The sequence below is a fragment of the Leuresthes tenuis genome, unplaced genomic scaffold, assembly GCF_036924035.1.
Source record: "Leuresthes tenuis unplaced genomic scaffold, fLeuTen1.0.hap1 SCAF_3, whole genome shotgun sequence".
Lineage (NCBI taxonomy): Eukaryota > Metazoa > Chordata > Actinopteri > Atheriniformes > Atherinopsidae > Leuresthes > Leuresthes tenuis.
Window position 1 is genome coordinate 29632663 of NW_027325357.1, and position 27672 is coordinate 29660334.

Genomic DNA, 27672 nt, shown 5'->3' on the forward strand with positions numbered 1-27672 from the left:
GATCGTTTTCACACAGCAGTATGGCAGTTTACAATACTACACTGTTGCAAGGTGTGGCATGTTGTTTCCTCTGAACCATCTGACCTTGAATCAACAACATAAGCAATCAGTCAGAGAGAGAAGAATGTCTCCAATTCATCATCACTAAAGCCAGCAGAGAGGTGAGGTGACACTATCGCATCGTAATGGGGCTTTAAAAACAGCGGCAACAACTCCTCAACCTCACAATCTCTGGTGATAACATGAGCTTTTCTGCCTTAAGGCAATGCTTTTTTTTCTTTTTTAACAAAACACAATCAATACAATTTAATTTAGTTCATCATTTATATGACAGACGAAGCAAAAAGGATCAGGAAGGACATCTATGTCAAGATCATCCATCATCGTGCATAACCTTGTCAAATACTCAGACCTCTTTGGGAGAATGTGTCAAGGTTAGATAATAAAGCTGAAATAAAAGCCTCAATGGGAAAGAGATTTGAAACCCAGAACAAGCTCATAGCAGGAAACCAATGAAGCCTGTCATTGTCCTGTACAGAGAGAGTCAGAGAGCAGCATTTGAACAAGTTTATTTTCAGTCTATAGGCTACCTCTGATGTACGTGTTCAAGAGAATCCAGACAAACAAGTAACAAAGAATATCAAAGTCAAAGGAAGCTACATACCATATTTTAAAGGGTGGTATGTAAAAGATTTAGAGCAAAAATGTTCTATCTGAAGATTTCCTTAGGGTCCACTGTCACTAACTGCTTGCTCTATGGGAATTGTACTGTTTCTCTATGTAAAGTGCTCTAAGAGGAGACGACAACTTGAGGAGATTTTCAAGTAACGCATTGAAAAACCTTTCTTGTTGAGGTATTATCAGCCAAAAAAGTTGGTAACTAAACAATAACTTGGTTACTACTCATAGTCAGAACATATGGACACCTGCCTCACTAGAAAAAGTCTGGCACTGACAATCATTTCAAATGCTGGAACTGAAAAGTTCTGCCGGTAATATGACATGGACTTCATTATCATGCACTTTCGATCAATGTTTTGGACAAGTGGAAAAAACATTTATCACTATTTATCACAGCAGGTCAGAACATATAAGAGAAGCTCTTTCTGTAGCAAACTTAGCGTCAAGATGCTGAAATCAGTGAAAGTAAGAAAAGTTATATCTAGACTGACTATAGAAGGAATCACAGGGACAATGAATAGTTGACATGAATAGTTGAACATGAACTGGTGACAATCATGAATCACTTCAGTCTCAAGCCAAGCTGCTTGCACAAACTACAGCACTCTGGCTGCAGTCTTACGGTGTCTTCTTCTCCATTTGTTTGGGAATGAATCGTCCATAAACCTCCTCTTTTCAGCCTTTACTTAGAAGTGTGAATGAATATTACAGAATGTTAATTATTTTCTTTGTATTATTTCATTCCTAATTCTAACCATTGAGGAGTAAGGACAGTGAAAAACCAAAGCTCTACGTCATAACATGGGCAGATCTGTTATTATGTTAGGAAAATGTAGTCATTGTACTTTCTTAAAACTGTCCTCTGAAAATGCAATATTTTGTGCAACAAACCAAATTACAGTATATCTTACACATTGAGTTGAATCTTTAGGCTAAGCTAAAGACAGAGATGGAGTCAACAGCATAAAGTGTGAGTGATTTGGATTTGTCATCAGAAAATGTAATTTCCCTGAGCTTAACTAGTTTTCTGAACTTGCCACATCAGTAGCAGAGCCAAGACCAAGAAAAAAAATAAGCTGGCACTGACAGGCCTTGTGTTTCTATTGATTATTTTGCAATACAGTGACTCTTGAAAGATTTGCTGCCTTTCAACGAAGTCACAGTGAGGTAAGCTAAAGGCTTTCTTGGGATAATATCTCTCATTAGAGAAAATGTCCTCTCTTACCAAGCTGGATGCTCAATGCTCAATATTGCCTTTGCTGCGTCTTCATTCTCCTCCCTGTGCACCCTCATCACATTTTTAATTTCAAAAGGAACTAATCTCATCAGACAGAGTGAAAGCTCTTTAATTAGACAAAAGGTTGGGCCACTGAGAGTGCATCCTGGTGGAGTATGTTTAACTGGAAATTTCTATTTGTTTAGATGGAGAAGAAGCTTAGCATGCTGGAAATGTGGCACTCTTTTTGAAGCAAGCAGGCAGCAGCCTCCAGGAAATCATAATGAAAACATGAAAGTCTTTCAAGTTATGTTGCATTAGAGTTATATTCCACAATAAAACAAAATGAAAAGTATAATTAAACAAATTAACAGGCAATCAAAAAAGAAAACGGACAACAAAGTCAGCCTGGTTCTACTACAGAAAAGTGGTTAAGGACAAGCTAATTTGTGGCAAAATATGAAAGACATTTTAAATGTCAACAAAAATGAACCCACTACTACTAACCCACTCTTGCTGTGGCAAGTCAAAGACTTACTGAGCCATTTCTCTCAGACTGCACAGGAAAAGGCAGAGGGGGGAGGGATTACTTTGGCGGCTGTAGCTCAGGAGGAAGAGCAGTCGCCCACCAATCAGAAGGTCGGTGGTTCGACTCTGGCTTCCCCAGGATACATGTCGAAGCGTCCTTGGGCAAGACACTGAACCCCACGTTGCCCCCCCAATGTATCATTGTGTGTGAATGATTAGAAAGCACGTAGTTATGTGTATCTTAAGACGAATGAATGTGGGGTGAATGCGGCATGTAGTGAAGTGCTTTTTCAGTTAGACTAGAAAAGCGCTGTACAAGTCCATTTACCATTTGGTCAGAGCAAGAGACTAAGACACTGAGACTTCTACAGGCGTTCATCCAGCCTCATTAAAATTAATACCCAAACCCTCTCCAGGAAATCCCATTTTAAAGCAGAGGCAGACATACAAAAAGGGTAGAGCAGGAGAAGTGAAAGTCCAAAGTTCTTTATATGTCACAGATATGTCAACACAGAGAACCTCCCTCTGAAGCACCTGTGAGTAATTATTTAATAGCTAGAGTATGGGGTTATATACACTGCTATAAAGGAGTGCTGTTATTATATCAGAGGAAGAAGTATTAGTCAGCATTTGATTAAGACTTTTTCTTTTGGTATATAATCTCACAGGTTATTTCTTAGTTACATTGTTTCTTTTTTATATACACTCTAAAATGATACACTATAGAATTTGTGTTTAGTTGAGCCAGAACAAACTGAATTTTCATTTTAATGTCAATTATGTACTTCTATTGGAACATAAACCCCTGGATTGAATAAAATACACTATATAAAATACACTATATTAAAGATGCTTGATTAAGGTTAAACTGCATATCCTGCACAAAGTCAATGTGAGATTTCTGCATTAAAGCAGGAGTGAAATATCAAAGTGGGTCCACACCATCATCCAACTACATAGAGCGTTGCCTTCTCGCCCCAATCTTGCCCAGACTGAGAGGCGAAAGCAGTGGATGCGTCGACAATTGTTGTTTAAGATGTAAAAACAAACTGAAACAGCTTCAATGCACCATCAAAACATTCAGATTTTATGAAATGGAAGACACATTGGAGAAAAGTCTGCGGGGCAAAGATAAAGTACAGCAGTAGCCATCTGCACACTCACTTAATGAGAAGTCATCGTGAATCTGTGGATGCTAATACAGCTAGCACAAGACAGAAACAACAACAACAAGATTAAGACCTTATCCAATTACAACTTAGCCACAACTCAGCAAGATCAATGGTAATACCAGCATCCATACACTGAATCCTTCTGTATTAAAATGTATCACACCCGAATTGGCTTGTATCCCACATATCTAGATGCATACCATAATGTCTTCTAAGGCAGAGATACGCATCCTTACTTGAATGAGATGGTGTGTCCAAACTTTTGACTCCATGGCTGCACGTTAAGAGATGTACTCACCAAATTTCTTGTAGTGAAGCTGTACATTCTCCTTAATGTAACTGTTTATTCACGAGCTGTTTTACAAAAGTTAAACTGATATGTGTAGGGGTGGTGAGAGCTGCTCTTCCATCAAACTGATCACAAGGGTTTAACAGATATTTTTCTGGAATGTCTAATTAAAACAGGATGCATCATCAACATAAACGATAACTGACACCATGATTATACTGTCATTGTTTTAACTGCATGACAAAGCAATGCACATGAATATGGCATTGTAAAAGGGTCAAATTTAAGACTGTAGAGCACTCGGTTGAGGCTGGTGGTTGACAGGCACTCGCTTTTCATGCTTTTGTCTTTTACAATAGACACTCAACACGAAGTAAAAGAATCCTATAATTTGGATTTGTTTATTTCAACTGGAAGTTCTATTATCAAGTATGTCTACTGAAAGAGTGCCCTGGTTGCAATTTCACTTTCCAGTATATGGTAGCAGTCACAGACTGCAGTGACAGCCAAGTCAACAGTAGGTGGTGGAAATGTACCCTATGATTTTCTGTTAAGTAGAAAAGAGGAAGATGAACCACTTTAAAAGCTGATCCAGACAACTTTGGAATGTCTGTTGAAGGTTATTTATTAGGCGGTCAGCATTGGAATGATTGTTACCAGTTTAGAAATGTTGATGCCCAGCCTCTTTAAATGAATGCCCAGCCTAAGGAGTATCTAATTCAGAGGGTCACATGTTTAGAGATGCAAGTAATTGGTCTCTTACCATATTAATGCACAGCTGAGACAACAGATGATCTGTTGAAGAGCTGTGTTGGATGCATGAATTACCACCCAGATCGAATCAATACTAACCTTTTAATTTGCCATTGTTCACTTTCCACTGCTGGCTTATCATTCGTCAGATCAGTAGCTAGCCTCATAGTAGCTGTTCTCCTACTACAAGTTTATGATCTCTGACGAGAATTCAACAGTATTCATTTTAGCCCTTTTACTGCACCATCCATGAAGGGTTTTCGAGTAGTTCCAGTTTTGTTTTGTAATGAAGCATTAAAGGCTGAGTTATCAGACTGAATAAGACAAACCCTGGGCAGCAAAACCATAGCAATTTTTTCATTAGACCTTCTCGGTATTGCTAAAACTGTCATCCCCTGAACCAAGTTGACATTACCCGAATGATGGTGCACAAGTCATTTTCCTTAAACTTAACACTTTCACAGTTATAATCATCTTAAAACCACTTTCACAGTTTCAGTTCAGTTTGGTATTTGAAGGTTGCCATGGAGGAAAAATGCATGACAGGACTGAACACTTTACACTGGTTTTACCAAATGTTTATAACAATTACACCCACACATATTGTAAGGTCTGCACCTCACCCTTCCTGTCTGTGTCATTATAGCAACCTTTTCAATTGAAAAAACACCCCATGACACTGCATGAATTGCTCGCTAGTAGTGCAGGTAATGTGAGGACAGCTTTGGTGCCAACCCCTCCCATGAAAACGTCCTGCCTGTGCTGATGAATGGCCTCTTCAAGTTGTCTCTTTTCACTGTGTTCTGGTGCTGAATGAATTTCTTGAACTGCCACTCACAAACAGTCGGTTTCCTCTGGTTCTTAAATTTTGCTCCCTATCCAAACTGACTGTTAATTACTGTATGAATTGAAGGGAAAAAGCAAAATGTGACTCAGCTGCATTCAGCAGGAAAATCAACCACTTACATAAAGTGTGTCCCTTCATCAGCTTCTGTATCTTGGCACAAAATCCACTACATTAAGGGCAATTAATCCAATAAGCAGTAACAGCAGTTCTGTTGGACATAAATAAATGCTTTCTCAACCAAGCTTGGCAGCTGTCCTCCAATAAAGGACCAAACATTAGTGAAATGTAAAACTTGCAGCACAAGACTAATTCAGTGCCAAATCAGAGGCTAAGAATATGTCTACAGTACCAGCACATGTACACTTACTAGCCGTCAAAATCCAGCTCCAGCAAAGACTGTGTCCTGTCTGAGGTACACGGTAGACACCACATGTTGCTCTCTGAGAACCTACACCATACCCATAACCCCTCTGATCTCTGTTACTCCAGTCCTGGGATGAATGTAGCGTTCCCTGGCTGGTTGCGCTGTATCCTGACATGGAAACGCTCTCCTCTCCTTGGACACCTCTCTAGTGCTGACCTTCCTGCAGAGAGTTTTGAGGAGGGGCATTCGGAGGAAGAGGGAGGGAATTCCTCCAGAGGAAACTGGGTCGTGTGGCTGTGGGAGCACTGTTGTCCCTCAGAGCTGAAGTGTCTCAAACAGGATGGGGCATTAAATACGAAGAAAAAATTTGAAGAGAGAGTGCAAGCCTTATTAATAGCAAGAGAATGGCGTAAAGGATGGGGCCTGGGGAAACCCCTGGATGTACTGATTTAGCTGTTGTGGATGTGGAGCTACAGCTGAAGTAATGTGAGCTTTACCTCCACACGAATGCCTTCAGATGTCATTCTTCAGCTTCATATGGAAGACATATGCTGCATCTAATTATCACCACTTCACTACTGCTGATCAAAGGCCTAAGAGGTACGCATAAAATGATGCTATCATGACTGTAGTCTTCCAAATGGCACTGCATAACAAGCAACAGCTGTATGGCCATTTCTGTATACTGACATCATTGCCCAAACAATTGGGCGTGTATCAAGTAGACTAAAGATTTTATCGACCCAGTGAAGCACTATGATAACAGAGCTAATAGGAGTAGTTTGGGTAGAAATCCTCAGGGCCTTCTGCACATACATGTTTTGCTCAAATGTGCCTCAAAAAAATTCTTAATGGCTCAGTGTAATGTGGAAAATAATCCTGATTACAGTATATAATAGCTAGAAATAAAGAGGGAGACAAAACTGAATGAGCAACCACAGAGTTTAACAAAAAGGAGCAAAATGTTTCCCATATGGTGAAGGTTCATATGGAGTGCAACAGATAAACACACTGAAGATGTGGAGTTCATTATAGCAAAGGTAAAGAGAGTTATGATGATCTCTCATAGGATTCCTGCAGACAAAAAAATATCTGACCTCCTGTTTGGGGGGAGTAAATCTGAACAATACTAACCGTGGTGCTGAAAAAAATCTTGATGAGCATCAGAAGAATCTAAAGTTTGAAGCCTTAAAAAAAGCTTTAAAAAGAAAATAAACCTGTAAACGACCTGACAATCCTGCAAGTCTTGATCATTAGCTTGTTCAATAGACACTAATGTTGTGTCTATTGAAGTGTTCAGCTAAGCCCAACAGTAGAAGAGTCAGTCGATTCCCTTAAGCATTTGTCATGACCATGAAGCTTAAGGTAAAGCAGCAGCAGTTAACACTATACATCTGTTAGGGTGCAGAGGAACAGCTTGAGACAGCTGCCCTTTATCGGACTCTGTTGTCTTGAGAGTGATCAGTCAAACAGTGCCATAGTTAGAAGAGACATCCTTCACATTTACCTCAGAGCTAAAAACTGTGCCATACGCTCCGTAACAATTAGAAAATTATTAATTATGGTTTTGTTACTGCCAGTGTGTGACAAGAAAACGTTAACCTCCCTATTGCACACATCTGCCTAACATAGTTAACTGTTGATGAATAAAGTATTTGATATGACAATACAGTAATTTCTCCAGTCAGTTCAGCCCTGCCTTGCTCCAAGTATCTCAAATGTAGACTACCACTCCACTGACTACTATTAACTATCCTATAAGCTTATCATCAATTCAAGCTAATGCAAATGTTTTTATTTTAAAATTCAAGCTAAGAAACTGTTTTAATTTTTCCAGTATTTTAAGCAGTGTTTTAACATCTTTGTTTGCTCAAATAGCTACCCAATTTGAGCAAACCGTTCCCATTCCAGGATGTCTGATAATGTTTTATCAGACATGTGCTCTTTGGCATGGGTGCCATGACTAACTGGGTGTAGGAATGCTGGACACTAACAGCAAACGTTCCGAAGTCATGCTGGACTGTTTCATTGTGATCAAGCTACAAAGTCAAAGCAACAAAGTTAAAATGACAAAGTCCCTGTACTCCCAGGAGGGATGACAAAAGAGAAATGACAATGACAAATCAAAAAACACAATGGCAAAAGAGAAAACAGGACAGCTGTAGCTCAGGCTACAGTCGTTGTCTTTGTCGTTGCTCTTTTGCCGTTGTGTTTTTTAATTTGCTGTTGTGTTTTCTCTTTTGCCATCGTGATTTGCACTTCAGGGCCACCGTACTGCTGGCTTTGCCACCCCACATCACTTTGCATCAAGTTCCCAGTTTGACCTTTGAGATATGTGTGCAGAATCACAACACCTGAAAAAGACAGGCTGTTCTCTGTCTGACTGGAGTAACTAAAAATATTTTTGAGCTATGTTTCAACCGACATTAATGCGAGTAAGACAGTTGATGTGAGGACGTGAAGTTATCAGCTAAACGCAGCCTTTCTTTGATTAATCAAATTACATGTATGCATGCATGTCACTGCACTGATTGCCCGGTGCTTCCCTGTTTGTTATTAGCTTTCTCTCAGACTCAAACAGCCTCAACAGAATTCATAAAACAGCTGCTGCTTCAAGAATAGTCGTACAATTCTGAGCAACTGTCTTCAAAGTGAGTTTGCTGCAAGACAACTTTACAATGGGTCTCTCTTTTAGGTGTCACAGACACACCTGTCACACTGTCTGGACTCTAAAAATAGAGTAATTGACAAACACTGCTTTTTCTGCTTCGCTTGGTAAGTAAATTGAGCAATCTGTGTGAGTAGGGTAGCTGGAGACAAATGTGTCTGCACATCCACCCCTCCAGATGCTAGAGTTTGTGACTGAAAACAACAGCGCTGATTAGAAGAATCAGAAATTCAAAACGGAAATATTCTGAGGAGAGACATTTTGAACAAGGAGCTCTGATAAGTATGCAGATATGAAAAGCCTTACAATGAGATAAGAGCAAAACAACCACCCCCTTCCTGCGTCACAAATCTGTGGACATGATTCTCTTTTATTTCCATATCATTGTAAATCAAAATCTGAACCTTTAGTGTACTTGAGTTATTCTTAGTGTTTTCAACAAATATCAAGAAAATATTGTTGCTGTTGAGTCTACCTTCGTTTTGGGCATGGTTACCAATCAGTGCTGTGCTGAGTTTAGTGTTTGCTTGAACTTGCGCTTACACTGTAATCGGCCTATTGCATTTTCCATTTACATTCTACCAATTTGTGAGAGATAACGACAAGAGGGGGACACTTTTATTGAAGTTCTTTAAAGCGCTCAATTAGAACAGATTTTTTTTTCTTTTCATTGTGAGAATGCTGATTAGGTATTCTCACTATTGTTTTCCTGTTTCCCTTTATTATTATTATTCCAACATCTTAGTTTTTCCGTACATTTTTGGGGCTTTAACTACTTCTGCATACTTTCACTGATTTCAACAATTTTGGTCTCAAAATGTTCAGCTCATTCAGGGGATTTACACAATATATTTTGGTGTTTCTAACTTTTATTCAAATTTTCCCGTGCATCAAATGAATGGAAAGTGCTTTCAACTCTTCAAAAATTTCAACTTCAACTCTTTTCAACCTAACTACTTTAGCATACTTCCAACTAGAGACACCATTCAAACTTTAAACTGGTCACAAGACATTCAGCTATTACCAATTTGTTCAGCTTTTTCAAATATTAAGCCACCTCTTGGTTTTTATGAATGAGCAGCCAGCAGAGTGAGTTCTGATAACTTTCAGCTTTTTCAAATAAATTCCTCTAACTTTCATACAGTTTCACTTACAGAAACAAATTATACCTTAAAATGTAGGGAAATTTGTCCTCTTTCAGCCAGTGTAACTGCCAAAGAGTTCACATGTACAGAATTTCAGCTATGAGCCTTGAAGCGAGCAAAACCTTTCAAATTCTCTAACTAACTCCAATGGAAAGTTTGGTATGACACAACAGACAGCTTCAAGTGTGTTCAACTCGCTGCCGATTAAGCAACTTTCACTTCATTGAAATAAAAACTACATTCCTTTGTTCCTCTAACCCTTCTGGTGGTCACGGTCTTCAAATTATTTTCCTGGCTCTTACAGTTTTCTCACAGGAGGTCATAGTATCCCTTCAGCCATCTTCTGCTCCTTGTCCAATTCTGCAGTATGTGAGCTCCATAAGCCGCAGCTGTTTACAAACATTCCTATAACTGTGAGGACACTCCTCTGCTACATATTACACTGCAGCCAATTTAACTATTACTCACTTGACCTTTAACCTTCTTCATAGAATATTGTGCATCTGTATGTTCAGTCTCCATTTTACTTGTACATAAATGTGATTCTATCTTTTTACACTGATAAACACTGCTTTGAACTGTTTCCTACCACTTGAGCCATGTCACACTGAGGGACAGTGTCACATTAGCGCTTTGAATTAAACCATTTATTTCTTTCTTCTCTATGTGTTGCTCTGTTTCCCATCTAAGATCAGAGTTCTGGTGATCCATTTAACCTTTGACTTTTTTCACGAGAACTGGTCATCTCTGTGTTGAAATGCTCTTCAGCTGTCATTTCTGCACTTTAAAATTCAATTTAAGGTTCCAATTAAGCTGGCATATACATTCCATTTCACCCTTTTAGAATGTTTTAGCAACATTTCAAGACTTTTCACTTATTTTCATTCTGCTTGAAATCCTTTCGTCTTTCTTTAACCCTTCAGCTTTTCTTTGCTGATACTTCTGCCATTTTTTCAGTCATTTAAACAATTCTGCCTTTTTTCCATCAGTTTCACTAATTTCTTTTTCAACTTCAAATTCCTTTGGTTTTGCATTTTTCTTCTCTTTTCTGTAGTTTTCTGCCTTCATTTCTGGTATCAGCTATTCCCATTCAGCTCATAAGCATTCTCATTGCTGTTTCGCAGGATCAGCTTATTATCTAGTTAATTTACATTTAGTCATTTAACACATACTACTACCCAAAGTCACTTCCAAGTGAGGGACAACATATAAGCTTCATTACAGTAAGAAACTCTGCTATATTAGCATTAAGCACTAAATCTTTTTTTAAAAGATAGAGTACAAGTAGAACACGTGCAAAGTAAGTGCGAGTTAGGCCTGTTAAGGTGTTAAGGTGTTCTCAGAAGAGAAAAGGCTTGAGGTTCTTGAAAGTATATAGAGATGCTCCTCCTCTGATAGCAAATACATTGGGATGACAGTGCCAGATTACTTTCCTGTGAGGGACACAGTAGTGGAGAAGAAGCATGCGTTTGAAGGATTGTGTTCGAAGAGCTGGGTATTGACCCTGATGTCCCTGTGTAGATAAGAATTAGTTACTTGATTTGATTGGGCAGCCAGTGAAGTTCAATGAGTAGTAAAGTGACTTATGCCCTTTTTAGATGATTGAACACCAGTCATGCTGCCATGTTCTGGACCATAGGGATTTCTATGCAAGCTGAGAGTCCTGCAGTGCTGCATTGTCACTTACATTAAATGCTGTACAGACATATTTGAAGTGTAACTCTAATCCTAAATCCGAGTAGCCCATATTTAGTTTTGCACTCTTTCTGAATCATTTATGTATAAGGTAAATACAGGGTTAAAAAAACAGTGCCTGATCACTGAATACAAAGTGCTTCCCTATGAGCGAAAAATATTTTTCCAAGTTCTGGAATATGCATCCATGTGCCTGGCTGCAAATGCACTTAAGAGGTTTCCCTCTTTTGGTCTTTTTGGGAAGCAGATCATTTTTCTTTTTTTCTTTTGTGGTGTGAGACTATGATAAAATACAGCTCCTCGGACCTACGGACCTTGGAGAAGACTCTGTCCATCCTGGACAACACACTACACCCACCCCACCAAACTCTGATAAGACAGAGGAGCATGTTCAGCAACAGGCTGCTGTCCCTGACCTGCTCCACAAACAGACTCAAAAACTCTTTTGTCCCCCTGCCCATAAGACTGTATAACCCTTCACTGGGTGGCCAGGGAGGATCAAGATTAAACCCATATTCAAATGCATATCTGTTTGCGCATGAGCACATTGCATATATACACTCATATCCTAATGCATGAGTTTTTGTTTGCTGTTGATACTAACCTGCCTTCTATGTAGCTGCTGAATACTTTGAATTTCCCTCAGGATTAATAAAGTATCAATCTATCTATCTATCTATAGTGGAGGGGGCTCTGTCTGACCATTTCTGTACTTCTTCCAGAACCAGTGATTCCCTATTCAGAACCGCTTATTTCTCTCTTTTATTTGAAAACTATTTGCATAATTTATCATGTCAACAAAGAAACATTAAACATTAAACATTACTTTGACTTTAATTGTGACTATAGTTTGAATTAGCATATACATCTCTAACCGTAATATAATCAGGCAACAATCTTAAAGTTCAGAAGAAATGGGAAGCAGAGTACTCTTAGTTTCAATGTATTTACATGTTTCTGGATGAGTGTTCAGAGTGTTCTGTTGTGATACAACCGTATATATGATAGAATAGAATAGAATAGAAAAATACCTTATTCATCCCCCCCACTGGGGGGATAAAGTATTAACTGATGTTATGGTTAATGGTTCTAATTCCTTCTGCAATCCACTTAACTTTAATTATGAGCCAGTACTACTAAGGGTACACAAACAGACATGCTATTTACAATTTTTTTTACAGTTTTTACAAGTGCTAGCACATTTATAATTATCTCTTGAGCAATTGTCATGTCCTGTTTATGGACATCACTGAAATAAGTTTATATTGACCGGGAAACTGCTCTTATGTGTTGACTAAGTCCCCGTTGCATCACACACACTCCAAACCGAGCGTGGCCTAGGCAGGGTCCAGCAGGCAGGCTGGGTCTCTAAAGCTGTTTGGCTGCCATTCGGCCCTTTAATCCCTAGGCTCAGAACCCGCCCACGTGTGGCCTTCAGAGGAACGCGGTGGCCCTGCACTCTCAGCCTCAAGCCTCCACACCAGAGAGAAACAGAAAGAGGGAGGATTAACTTAGAGAGGCAGTTGCTCTCATAATGCACATGCTCATTGCTCTGGACATATAACACACAGCACAAATCACTTACTAAAAGACATCAACCATCCATATGCAAGCATCTGCACATTTTATGAGTTCACTAAATGAAATCATACATCCACGCAACATAAAGCCTGCAAGCTGTGGAGTCAGGAGCTGACCGATGAAAACACAGTTGATGCTATGTTGATGAACATATGGCACAGAATCTGTTCAATGTTTATGCAGAGCTGTTGCTGCTCTTTTGACCACGGTGCAATTATTTATTACATCTCTGGTAATCCTCCTACTGTGGAGCTTCTTCCATCCTGTTTCTGACCTGCCTATAAGCTCTAGTTCCAAACCCACACAATTAACCCACAGTATTATAGTGAGAGGCAAATACTGGGCAGGATGGTGAAGTGCAGACAGTCAATGTTTAACAAAACGGCAAGGTATGTTGGATAGATATTTCCAAAAGGTTCATCTGGAATTAATTTTTTTTAAGGAACTCTGATTACCCAGGGTTAATAACTTCACTATTTGTCTTTGTTTTCTTTGCAGCTCAGGGTTAAGCAACCTGGAAGTTTGGCATGAGCCTGTCTGACTGGGTCATGCTACGGTATACCCACATCTCACTAAATACGGTGTTATTATTACTGATAGGAATGTTGTCCAAAATGACTAAAAATAAAACTCAAGTCCTAATGAACCAGATTTGTTCTTTAAATAATCCTGGCAGATTTAATCTCAGTTAGAGTAAACAAGGTAGAGCTCTAGCCCAGACTCAAAAATTAATCAGAGTCACTCCCTGACAGAAATGCTTTTCTGTTGTTTGGTTTTACTCTCTGTATTTGGGTTCCACAGTAGGGCTGAGCATTTATCATCGATGCCCATCTCCAGTGCATGTTATTTTTTGGTCTGAGCACCATGCAGACGATCCTCACACTCTGATGCTATCTGATGACTCGTGACAGGAAGCATTTTTCAGATTTCCTCCATAGATGCAGTGTGATGCTATGTCATCTGATGCAGTATCTGGGACATTTTTCCATAAAGTTTTTAAACAACACGTCCAGATGTGCCAGTGCTTCACACCAGTGGCAGATCCAGACATGTTCAGTTTGCAGTGAATACAAATTAAATTCACAGTAATTTAGACCTGAGGCGCTGATGGTTGAGCTACTGCTTCATCAGTGTTAATAAGCATTTTGCTGTTCCAGGAGGAGGAGCTCTGGCTGAGTGTACCCGGTTCAAGGATGGCTGGACATAGTCTATGTGTGAAGAGAAGGCAAAAAAAAAAGAAGAAAATGGAACAAACAAGCAAGCAGACTTTTGTTCAATAGACAATAGACTTCACCTGTGAGGAACAGTTTATGGTATGGCCATAAAAATACACCAACTTCCTCTGTGTTGGTTCGCCCAAATCAAATTAGCTTTGTAATTCTAACTAAAGAAAATATTTAATGCGTATAATCCTCAACATTTTTGAATACTTACAATAAACTTCTTGTTGAAAATCTACAAATTCTTTTATTTTAAAACAAGCCATTATCTCAGAGGGAAACAGCTGACTGTGACAGTCCATACTGTCACTCTATCCCTGCCTTTTTATTGTGCTCCACTTTCTAGGCATAAGCAGCTGTTCTATATTATATTTCATCAGCTGCCTTCTCATATAAAACTATGCATTTTGTGGGGTTGCAGTGATGATTTTACTGTTAAACTGTTAAAGGAGCTACATTTAAACTATCAACTAGTTTGACTTTTAGTCTGACTTTCTAGTTTGACCGGTGTGGCATGTTTCCAGAAAGCATTGTTACAAATTGAGAATCTTTATAGGCACTTGGATATATTGCTTTGATAGAATTTTCCTTTTTCTATTCTTTTATTTATTGGATAGAAGAGCTCATATCTGCAAAAATAGCTGGTACAATACCAGGTCTGTTGGCACCTCTAACAAACCTCCCTTGAACCTTCTTGGCACTAGGTGCTTCAAACTACCTGTGTGAATTTAAATTAAATTCCTGGTGGAGTGAGGTTGCTCGATCCTTCCAAATTTTAATTTCCCATAATGATCCACACATGTCTATGAACAACTGTCTCCTCTATTTTTTCCATATTTTTTGCTGTTTAACTCGGCAAACATACACCCTCTAGAGGCATATTAAGTCTCAGTTAGCAAACACATCAAATGAATACACCTAAATCACTGAATTAAAGTTTCAAAAGAGCTTGTTAGGAGGTTGTTTACCTTAATCTAATAAAGAAACTTAGTTTTGTCATATATGATGGCCTGAGTGTGATGTCCCAGGTTATCTCACCAACAACAACACAGTTCACTGACTTACAGGCAAAAGGCAAACAGGGAAGGGAGAAACTAAACTAAGCTGAATTTTCATTAGAACACCCCACAGTGCCTCCATTTCCCTCCTCTCTTCTTTATGTCCCCTCTCTGCTATCCATTGCTCATCACTGGCACCAAGTGGGCAGTGATATTGCCAAAGTGACTGATGGGCAAAGTCCTGTGTTGTCTGCTCTAAGCACGTCTGGTTATGACAGGCTATGACTTCGCCTGTTGCTTTCAAGGGCATTTTATCCACATGTGAGAGTAGGTTCAGGAGCTCAGGAGGAGCAGCTGTACATCATTTGCTACAAAGCATAGGACTGAAAAATAAAGGTGTGTGTAATCTAAGAAAAGGAAAGAATTAAACCTGTCTGGTTCAGTCTGGAACAGGAGGGCCCTTGAAATTTCACAGACTGGTCATGAAAAAAAACCTTACAGGTCTTTAGATGAATAAAGAACAATAAATAATCTTCCCTTCCCTTCCCCCCAGCCAGGAGTTGACCTTTTATAACTAAAATATTTTTTCTATTTAGTTTTTCTGGTTAGTTTTATTGTCAATTCTGCCATATGTACAGGACATACAGAGGATTGAAATTCTCTTTGAAACACATGTACTGGCAAGCTGTTTAAATGAAGGACAAAGAAGATGCCAAGGTTTCAAAACAAACAAACTTTAGCAACAGGAAGATAAGGAACTTACCTGCATTGAAATGAAATGCAAGTGAAGTAGCAGACTCCAGACCTGTCTCAACCTTGCACAACCTGACTAGAGCTGTTGATGGATATTTCCAGGTATTGACGGCATGACCCTTTGCTTTCACACTGATGGACCTCCAGAGAAGCACGGAGTTAGTTCTGGTTAGAATGACTAGTAGGCACCACCCTGCCTGATTCTCCCCCCTGCCAGCTCTTGTCCCGCCCCTCTCTCTGTGTTAGAGAACACATACACACACTAAAGCTCTGTCTGTACACTCTGGGCACTGTTGATGTTGGCATCTGCAATAAAGGCTGCCTTTCTCTTTCCTGCACGATCTCTTCCCTTCCTGCTGGATTTTTCACCTCTGTCAAGGAGAGCTGAAAGACTGCAATGGAAGAAAGGTTGTGTGATGGCTGTGTGTGCCTGCCTGTCAGGGGAAAGGAGTGGCCGCCTGGTGTGACACACTTGATTACTCTGGCTGATTTTAGATCATTTTTTGCTTCCATTGGCACGCTAATAAAACCAAAGCATTACACTGCATTTTCTTCTATAATTATCCCTTCCAGTTGTCACATTGGTTTTGCTTTCAGTCATCTGACACCAGATAGCCCTCTCTTTTATTTAGTAGAAAACATGCTATTACATAACCAATCTTAAAAGCAGCACATGACACCCAGAGCTTCCAAGGTCTCTTCATGTCATTTGACACCATGGATGAACCAAAAGAAATGAGGTAGTAGTTAGTACAAGGCACTCCCACTGAGTTATAGTTAAATACTGAAGGAAACAAATATAGCTCAGAATAAATTGAACTGCAAATGAGCAAGAGAGACGAACACTCTTTCTCATTTTCGACAGAGCTGGTTACAAGTCAGATAGAAGGCACATTTGGGCCTAATCAGGGCTACTTTTGGCACTTATTGCTCTGTTGTGGTTCTGGCGAGTTTTGTGTGGATCAAAAATTGCCCAAAGGTCAAGAGATGGCTTGAACTTGGGTTATAATAATGACATTAATTATAATAATATGCAGTCTTATGCCATATCTGGTGGACATCTGAGTTCAGGCAGCAACACTCACTCTGAGTCATTGCTGTCAGTCAAGGCCAAATGTGGGCCAGACAGGTGTGTGGGCTATGTTTGGGTCAAACATTCTTTGCCATCTTTGCTATGAGAGGTAATTGAACCTTACATTACCGAGACTTTGTTACAATTTTTTAATCTGTACTGTAGTAATTTTCAAATAGGGTGGTTTCCTTAAAGTGGTGATTATTGTTTTCTTCGCAATGACTTCTACCCAGTATTACATTTATTTTTTTATTTTAGGGTTTATTTGTGGCCTTAACTTTACTGGACAAGTCTGTTTATACGGTTGTGAGCTAGTAAAAGTGACCCAAAACAAATTCTCATTTATTAAAAAATTTAATATAATACTTTATTACTTAAAAGTCTTGTTGATAGCTACTTTACTTCCACTCCCTTTAGGTGTCTTAAACAACTCTAAATCCTCCACACCTTCACCGCACATCTTTAACACGTGTTGTAAAACCACTGAGGCTTAAGATTAACAGATGGGCAGCTCAACAGTTTGAAGGGATTTATTGACCATTCAGCAGCAGCTAGCTTAGCCTCTGTGACTGTGCAGGACCCTCTGGAAGCCATGGCCAGCTGTGTTGGTGACAGCTGTAGTAGCTCCTAACTTCTACCACATAGTGGACCGCTCTAATAACAGAACTGAATCCCAAGAACTGATCTGTTATCAACTGTCTGTCCAGCAAAAAATGCTTCATCCAGTTAAATAATTTTGGTAGTTGTTTTTGTTTTTCTAAGGTTAAAATAAATTCACGATGACAAAAAAACAAGTTCATAGTGATAAACATCATCGTCCCTGTAACAAACTATGACCTCAAATGGCTATCTGTCAGAAAAAAAAACTCCAACTGCAACCAAGAGCCTGAAAGGAATAAGTGTGAGTCAGTAGCCTAGCTGATACTACATATCATCTCTTAAGTGTTCAGAAGAAAAAGCAGCAATGATGAGGACTCAGCATGAATTCAACAAAAGACGAGCAGCTATGTTCAGTTGAAGTGGCTAAAAAAAGAATAGACACTTGCCAGCACAAAATGGCAAACGAGAAATGTTGGGGAATAACTAAAAAACTAAAGAATAGCTAAAGTGACAGGTATTTCTCCCAAAAGCTGATTCTTTGGACAGAAAATGACAGCAGGTAAAGGCTAATATTGTCCATGTCCGCAAGATTAGTAAATGCCAAGCTTACACTTTTGACGCAGATGTTATCAGGTTATTTAGTATTGTACATGTACTACATTTAGTATATGTAGCCTGTTCTGAACAGTAAAGTGGAAGAAAATATTAAACTCTAATAGTACATCACTACAAAACCCAGAGCTTCTGCCCAGTAACATTCTAATAGATGAATTTATAAACTATCACATTATCTACATAGTTGCACATAAAACTAACTACACCCCAGTCACATGACTGCCATTTATTGCCTCTACTGAGAGTCAGGCCTAATACAAAAATGGTTCTCTATCATATGTTAAAATCAATCTGCACTATTTACTGCAGATACATTTGCAGGCTTAGAAATGGCCACTTTAAATCATGCATGGCCATATCAAATAGTTGTTAAGCCAGTAAAGGCAACATTTCCATTTCATATTCATTTTGCCAAGCATACTCTGTCCTGTAGGTTCATGTAACACTTGTAATTACACTAATTGTGAGCTCCATCTGGCAAATCTGTCAATATTAGTCTTTATTAGCAGCCAAAGCAGGTCCAAAGTACAACTCATGCATATCAACATGATACACTGTGAGCTATGGTAACTGGGGCCGTGACTGTTAAAGCTTTTCAAGATAACAAATGCTGAAAAGGTAGATTTGAGCTCTGTCTGATCTATTCCAAGGCTCGGCCAAGCAGTGGCCAAACAGGGGACACTAAAAATACAAACTGTCTACCTCATTGTATCCTCTGCAGTTTGAGCTTGTGATGAAAAGACCTTTGGTTGAATCTTCTGTCCCCTGGAAATCAATTTTCTTCATCTTGAACACTTACTCTTCACATATGACCTCTGTAGACCTTTTGAACCAGCACTTCCTTGACAGATTCTGAGACTGAGGGGCCCTCCTGCCTCACCGTCCGTAAAGCAGACAACTTGTCTCCGCCTGGTACGCTATGATGTTTAAAAATAAATCTCTTCTAAATATCTAAAATACGGCTAATCTGAGCAGACATCCAGGGTGGTGTTCAAACATGCAAGGCACGCTGGTATGGTTCAGCATAAGCATTACCAAGAAAGAACAGTAAATGCACTCGTGTAATAGGGTGTGAGAGGTCTAAAGTGGGAAAACTGCTGCGAAGTGTTTTAGTTTAATTCATCTGACTATGATTTTTATGATGACTGAACTGGTGACAGAATATGTGCAGTATGTTCCTGATCTGTGTTAATGTAAAGGAGTTAACTTAAATCATTCTTGTGTCAGTGTGGCAAAAAAAACTAAAAGACCTCTAATATAAAGTCTCAGCATGGTTAAAAAGATTAGTTTTATGTCTTGGATGAATACTCAGATCTCAGCAATTTTCCATTCCAGTGAAATATGATTTGGACAGTCAGCAGAAGCTATTTCCCTAAGCTAAAAAAAGATATGGTTGTCATGAAGAGGAAGTATTTGTAATTGTTTCTAAGGATGAAAGGGTGTACACTAGGCTACGATATATAAAAAAGAACAGGAGAGAACATTTTTGAGCATTCTTTCAGTCATTATTTTTCTTTAGAAACTACATTTTAAGGTCATATTTTTAAGCCTTTACATGTCAACATCTCTCTAGCAAGGTGAGCACTGCATGTTCTTACCAACTATTTGTGAATCCCAGTTTAAAAAAGTGGCGACAGCAGTGCCAAAGCTATTTTCTGAGGATGTCAACTAGTGTGTCAGCCTGACTCCAACAACAATAACTCCTCCAACACAGTAATGTCTGCTGAAGTGATAAAAACGGCTTCTGAATATCTGCCATGCAGGCAACCAAATGGCCTGACAGACCCTGCTGATTTGAACTTAAACTGCTAAGTTGGAACATTCCTTCCCAATGTGTCTCCCTTCCTTTCCTGAGGTTACCTGTACACCTAAAACAATGACGTCTTCCTTTCAGGCATATTAGATTTTCACAAACTGTACAGAATTGGGACAACTGACATTTGCTATGTGTCTAATAAGGAATTCAAGAAATAATTTCCTCTTTATTCTCTTTTAAACTCCTCTGCATAGTTTTGACAGCACATGTGCCAAGATCAAAACAAACAAAAGTACATCTTATATCACAGCTGCTCTCCACTCGCTTTCTGGTATACAAATTAATCTAATAAATCCTTAGTTCAACCCATGTCTGTAACTACAAATACCTGTATCGTCTTAATGCAGCTGCATTTGCTGAATGAATGGTAGTTACACCTGTGTCTTGTGCAGGATTGCGCCCCATGGCGCGCCAGTAGGGACAATGTATCAAAAACGTTTAATGCCAAGAGGGAGAGCTGCGCCCACTTCATATTTGTCAGTTAAAAATTGTTGGTTTTAAATTCCATCGGTTCTAAATTCACAGAAAATATGAACGCAGCTCATGAACGTACTCCTTTTAAACACATTCATATCGAACGCTGGCCATCTCATGGCAGTATACAAAGTCAGCCAGCTTCACACAAACCAATTAAACTGAAATCAGTACAAACCAACTGACAACTACAGCTCCAAAAATGTGAATGTTGTCTGGGCAACTTTTCAATAAGATTTGTGATATAAAGGTTTTTTAGTAACTTAAAAGTTAATTTTGTCTAAAAACCTGGTTCTTATTACAATTTATTATTAACATCCATTAGTCATTTAGATCCTTTGCAAATTTGGGGAAATAAATCAAAGTTCTTAGACTCAAAAGTAACTATTTGTTGTGGTTGGTCAAGCTGCACAGTCAGTTGGGTGGGCAACTTGTTAAAAGCTTTAATCAGTGTTTATTTTAACTAGGAGTTTACATTCAGCAGTGTATCATCGCTTGTCACGTTCTAGCTCTTCTGAGCTGAATAGCTCCACCTCTTGAACTGTGGAGCTATTCAAACTAGGGGTTTACATTCAGCAGTGCACCATCTCTTGTCATGTTCCAGCTCTTCTGAGCTGAATAGGTCCACCTCTTGAACTGTTTTCCTTTAGTAAACACATGTGGAGATTTCAGCCAAGTCTCAGCCAAGTGTACAGCCAAGTCACAATCATTAACAACCATCTGGATACAACAGTGGGGCTTTGCCACAAATGAAAAATTGCAATCCTGCCTTTATTCTAATACCATCAGCTCCACATCTCTGATAAGTTGAATATTTTAGTTTTTCCACTTGCAATTAGAAAATTTGAACCAACTCTGAGAGTTAAGAAGAAATAATTGGTAAGTGACCCAACTTGAACAGAAGATGTTGCCATTCATGGTCAGGGCCTTAAGTTAAGGGCCCAGTGAGGCCTCAACTCATGCACACACATATTGACGGGCTGGCTTTCACAGTCTTGTTCTTTTATGTGTACAAATGAACTCAGATAAAACCACAAGGTTCACCTTGAAAAACAGAGACAACATTTTATGCACCACCAATACTTCATGAGAGGGAAGTGAGACTTTCCATCAATGTGGAGAAAAAAAGCATACCCCTGAGTCTCCATTTTCCTTGGCAACGCTTGGGGAAAAGTGTGCCACTATGAAAGCGCCATTCAGTTTGTGTGAATATAAAACATAGAGGCACGTTGTATATTTATCCAAATCCATCCCACTGCAAGATGCCAATCAGAGTCACAAAAACATGGTTTCTTGTGTCTTTGTGCATTGTGTTATGTGTGTTTTGATGTATTTTCTGAGGTTAACAAAGAACACAAATTACTGATTTCCATTGCTCTTTTAAATTGACTTATTGTTACTATTGAAGCCTGATTCATTCTCAGCAGCCTGTTTAAACCAAGCATTCTGAAGCACTACAACAGATAAAACCTGTAGCAACATGCAGAATATTCTCTCATGTAGCGCCTCTGTTGACTTGCAGCAGCCATAGTTCATGACTAATCGTAACATTGGTGTAATAGTGAAACTAAGACTACTATGAAACATCACTATGGAATGCCTGTTATGTCTGCTGACAGTAACTGAGATCATAATTGGAAGAGATAGAGCAAGCGCCAGCAGCGCAATCCCCCGCAGCTTTTTCCTGCCACATGTTACTGGGCCTTATGGCAATCTGTTGACACCAGTTCCAAAAACCCAGTGGGTCAGTACTGGGCATGCATAAATGTTGTGGAATCTCCACCACACACAGGCCGAAATAATCTGATCTCACAACCTGTAACCTGTAACACATGCTGGTGGCACGAATAGCAGGAAAACAGTGACCATGTGGTCAGTTAGTGGCTTTGACATGGTGGACACAAGAATTCCTAGGATGAAACAAATATCCTATCACTGGGAAAAAATTCTAAACTGACTGAACAATTATGTGAACACCCAGAAGGTTAGAAAGATCCAGTTCCAAAATGCAATTTGTCCGTCAAACCATCTAAAAGAAATATCTGCTACATTTCCTAGTTTTAAATTTTGAATCACTTTTGGACATTATCACTTGAACATATTCCACTGAATAATTACCAGACACACAGTTCTGACAGTCCTCACTTCTGATTGGTCGAGTTTGGGAGAAGAAAACCAGAATGGTTAAGAAACACAACACTGACTGTTGAGATCAGTAACTTCTAGCAGTCTGTAGGTTCAAAATTAGATGCTAAGTACAACCAAAAGTTCTTTCTGACGTTTTTTGTTTTTTTGTGTTGGGACCTTGTCACAGTAATTATAGCAGCAACATTTCTGGACCATAATCAATGTATGTCAATAGAATCACTTCCCTCTGTGGAGCTCCTGGCTTGGAGCAGCACCACATTTTTGCACAAATTAAAAATTACAAGAGCTTTGACACAGAATTCAAGTGCAAGGAAGAAGTTGTCCTATCTTGGTAGAACACAGTAGCCTGAAATATTTATGACTATACGATTTGTTAAGAGTCATGTACATAACCCAATTTTTTAAAGAGACATCCTCTTTATTTCCATCATTCACACCTATCAGAAACTATATTAATCACTTACAGGCAATGTTCTGCTTGGAAAGGTTACTTTGACGGTTGCCACATAGCCTATCTAAACACTTTTGGAGACTGGTCACACTCTCCCACATGCCAATGGCACACCAATACAGATACAGTAGCAGTCTCCCCATAAGGACTCAAAGAACACTATAAAGAGTTAATCATCCTGAAAACTCCAAATACAAATCTGATGGGATCTATTGGAAGCAAGTCAAATCCACAAAGACCACACCCCATGTGTCTGACAACACACTCAAAGGGACCCTCAGATGTTCTTTTGGACCTACTGACTGTACTGTTTTAATTAGCTTCTTGTCAATATTACATGTGTATCCATTTATATAAGGGAAGTAATGACATGTAAAATGTTAACTCAGGTCACACCAAATTAAGACTGTTTTGTACGTTTTATCACAGGCACTCCTCACACTTACTAAGTTTATGACAAGGTGGGCTCATTTCTCAAACTCATTCCATATCGGAATGTTCCAGCAACAACAAACATACTGTGTGTAAAGTAAGACATCATTCTAGCAGTTGAAGTATTAGGAAGGACAAAAATGGGAAGATGAAGACGAATGCCATGCAGCAGCATCAATGGCTCAGTGTCTTGGCTTTTGAACAAACTCTAGTCAGAGTCATTGTCATGGAGTAGAATCTCCTTGCCGTCATAATGAATGACAAGTCAGTGGAGCGAGTCTGTCTCCAGACAACTGGGCCCTTACCTAATGTCTTTGAATTGAAACTTGAGATGAGTCATCGGAAGCTTGTCACAGCTCCCTGGCTCCCTCTTACCCACTTTGAATCCATCTCCTGAAAACTCCTTAGATGAGCCCATGATTTATTTAACACAAGCTGATGTATTTTACATTAAAACAGACTAAATGCTCCAGCGCACTTCACAGATGGAAAATCCACCTCCTGAAGTGATTTGGTTGCGTTATCTACTTGGAAAACTTCTTGCATCATCAGTTTTGTTTTGCATTATAGCTGCATATTAAGAGCAGGCAGGAAACACTCACAAAAAAGCTGGTAAAGGATACAAACATCAAGGGGTGTGACGAGATCCACATACCACGAGATCTCGCGAGATTAAACTCGACAAAATTTCTTGTTGCGTTAAAACTCTGTGAGCTATCCAAACTTCTATTTGTGACCCGTGGGGGCAGTAATGCGCCTTTGCTACATCTAGCCTGCCAGAACCTAAAGAAGGATAAGGAAAAGAAGAAGAGGAAGAGAAGGACGGGAAGCCAGAATGACGTTGGAAAATACTGGTATTACCATTGAAGATGCCCCCCCACTTTCAAATAATTTGTTTGGCAGCATTTTGGGTACCTGCCGGAAATGATAAATGGCAGTAGAGTGACTGATAAGTTATCAGTTGTCAGTGACATACTTGGTCAGGCTCTGTTTGCACTATTTGCACTCTGTATTGACAGAGTGTAACTTTGATTTAGTTTTGCACAAAATATTGTTTGCACTTGAAAAAAAGAAAGAAATCTTTTAGTTTATATTTTCATTTTAACTTTTATAAATTTAGTTTTAGTTTCAATTCGGGGGAAAAGAAGTTTATTAAAAGCTCATGCTTACATCATGCATGTAAAGAGTTATAATAAAACATTTAAAAATGCATGTGCAACTCGGTTAAATTAAAGTCTGTCGATCCAGTCATATATTTTGTCACTGTAGTTTTCTTAAAATCTCGTCTCGTTCTTGTGAACCCAATATCGTGTCGAGTCTCGTCTTCTGAGCTGAGTGAATCGTCACACCCCTACAGATATCCTTTAATGCTGGAATAAACAGAATCTAAACTCCTTAAAAAGTTAAATTAACATGGTCTGGTAAGTGTGAAACAACATCAGACCTCCCCCATTTTAATTCATAACCACAGAGGATTTCAGAATCATAGAATTATCAGATAGCAGGCAGCTTAATGCTGCATAATCTACCCAACCTGAAAATCCTGCCCCTGAGGACATAAACCAAGTGCCGAAAAAAACAAAACATATCCAGGCTCTGAGATGGAATTATATCCAGCAAGATCACAGAAGTCACACATAATCCTGCGCCTTGGGCCAGAACCCCAAACTCGTCATTGATGAATTAATGTGAGCTTTCCAAAAACCTATTAAACTGTATTAAGATATGTACTTAAAGAGGAATGCTGTAAGGCAGAGCTGTGACTGATAGTGACCCACCATTTCATTTGCAGTAATGGGGAGTATGGCAGAGGAGCCAGTCCACTTTATAAGCTGAATGCTGTCTAGGTCAGCAGAGAGAAGCCTGCTGTAATGAACTATTCTTGGGTCTGTTTAAAGGATCAATAGTGATACATCACCCAGCTGCTCTGTGCTCAGCAAAAAAGGAACATTTAGACATGCAGCAGCAAATAGAAGGAAAAAAAAGAGACGACAACAATAATAAAACAACAACACTAAGTGTCCATGTCCTGCTTTGCAAAGCTGCTTGGAGGACACAACAGCCACTGCATGAGGAGAGGGGACAGAGAGAAAGGACAACAACAACAGTCCAGGCACTGTCTCAGAAGTTGAAACATCATTTCAGCCCTAGTTTGCAGTGAGCTGAGGGCACAAACATCAGCTGTCATGACATCAGACTACAGGATAGAGACAGGAAGAGGGGGTGAGAGGGGATGTCAAGGGGGGTGGGGGATAGTTAAGAAGGTGGGGGGCACTGCCAGTGCAGCTGCTGCAGTTATCTCTGCCAGACACCTGCCGGTCAGCAGGAATAAACAAGACCGTATGCAGCCCAAAAGCACTCTCCTTCCTCTGCTCTCCCTTCATATACATGCCAGAAGAAAAGTTCTCCCAACAGAAACAGAATGCAGAGATTACATGACAAAAAAGGATGGAAATAACAGAAGCATGAAGGCTGGGAGCGGCAACCCTACCGGCAGAGAGAGGGAGCGAACAGACCCGATTACAGTTGACAGTGGCGGGATGACAGCGAGCGACCATCCTCACACATTCACCTCCAGCTCCAGAGAGAGACGGGTCGGGCACCTCGCCTCCCGTGCTCTGGACCCCCTCCCCCAACCTCATCCCCCTAACTCTATGTCACTCTCTCCACATGACTCTCTGAGCCCCTCCCCTCCCCTCCCCTCCCCTCCCTCCTCCCTCTCTCTCAGTGGAGTCGTGTGTCCAGCCTGATGCAGACTGGCGAGTCCTTCCCGCCTGCTGGAAACACTGCAAGGTCAAGGTTTGTCTCTGCACCCAGAGTGACACAGCACCGAGACCTAGTGTTGGATTTTGTAATTCAGTCATTTCAGTTCAGACAGTTTTTTACTACTCCCTGTGTGAAGATGTGGTAATAAATGAGATGAGCTTCTCTGATTTGGATTGCAGAGAGTGTTTGACTGTGAAGTGAAAAATAATCAGGAGAGCAGATTATGGCAGTGACAAGCAAAAATCAATCATCCCATAGAGAAAAAGCTTTATTCTCCGCTTCTCTCCCACAATTGATTGATTGAATTCTACTGAATAAGCTGAGTTACAATATCTTAAAGATTTGGGCATAAATGATGACAGTTCTGCTTTTCAGCTAAAATAGTCAATGTAATAGCAGAGTTTGGTACAGATACTAATTTTCATACATTGCTTGTACTTCGCTTGTAGAATGTATTTCAGCCCTAGCTTTGATGCTTTTTTCCCCTTTTAACTCAACCTAATTATCTTTGAGTTTTAAACTTAAGCATGTGATATAACTGCCATAACCAAACCAGTAATAGTGACAGTGTCATCATAAGATGTCGTGTTGATGTGTCGTCATGGCAACCAGCAAAATGGCATCCATTAAGGTGACGGTCACATGGTAAAAAGATTGTATTTAACCCTGATCTTTTTGCAACCCTAACAAAGTAACGCTGATGTCTAAAACCAACCAGGAAGTGATTTAATTGTTTTGATAAACAGCTGTGATGTTAGCATAGTGATCCAGAGGTGAAAAAAAACTTTTTGAATCTGGTTGTCTGATTGTTAAAAGCACTGCATGTTATTGTGCCATCCATCAACTCCTCAATCCCCCTCCTCCTTAAGAGGACTTTGTGGCTTGTGAAGGGGGACACATTAGAATAATATTGTGTTATTATCATTATTATACGTTATCATTGATATTGCTGGGTTTTGGGCCAGATGCTAGATTTTAGAGGGTGGATGTAATTTACTTTACTTGTGTGTGTAGCTTTATTGTCAAAACACTAGCACTGTACTTGTCTGGCTCCCAGAAAACAGGTCTGCTACTGAAACAACATAGCATTACACTATATCCTACAGGCTGTGCTTCTGATATTCGTGACTCTTAGATAACCAGGCCAGTTTACTACATATTTCTATAAAAGAATACGTTTTTGCCACGACCGCAGTATTCTCAGTGAAAATGAACATGTACACTCAGATGTGTGTTCCTATTGATGTCGACCTGGAGCCAATTAAAACCTCCGCCTGCTACAGAGTCATTTGCTGCAGGAATGAATGATAAACATTCTCACACTGCACTCAGGAGCCAGATGTTGGTAAATGTTTGCTGTCTTTTCAACCTGAGAAAGAAGGGGGCTT

The 27672-nt window shown here is 39.6% G+C and overlaps 1 protein-coding gene across 3 annotated transcripts in view; it reads right to left on the reverse strand.

Annotated features, from left to right (window-relative positions):
* iqsec1b (IQ motif and Sec7 domain ArfGEF 1b) overlaps nt 1-27672 on the reverse strand; it is a 188866-nt gene that overhangs the window by 21557 nt on the left and 139637 nt on the right. For 2 of the 3 annotated variants that reach the window (XM_072382934.1, XM_072382936.1), the window contains exon 1: nt 5854-6051. The exons of the other annotated variant lie outside the window; for it this stretch is intronic. In XM_072382934.1, coding sequence (XP_072239035.1) covers nt 5854-5918 — 65 coding nt within the window. In that variant the 5' untranslated portion in view covers nt 5919-6051. Of the gene's footprint in view, nt 1-5853; nt 6052-27672 lie in introns of those variants that run through there. 3 annotated transcript variants of the gene reach the window in all.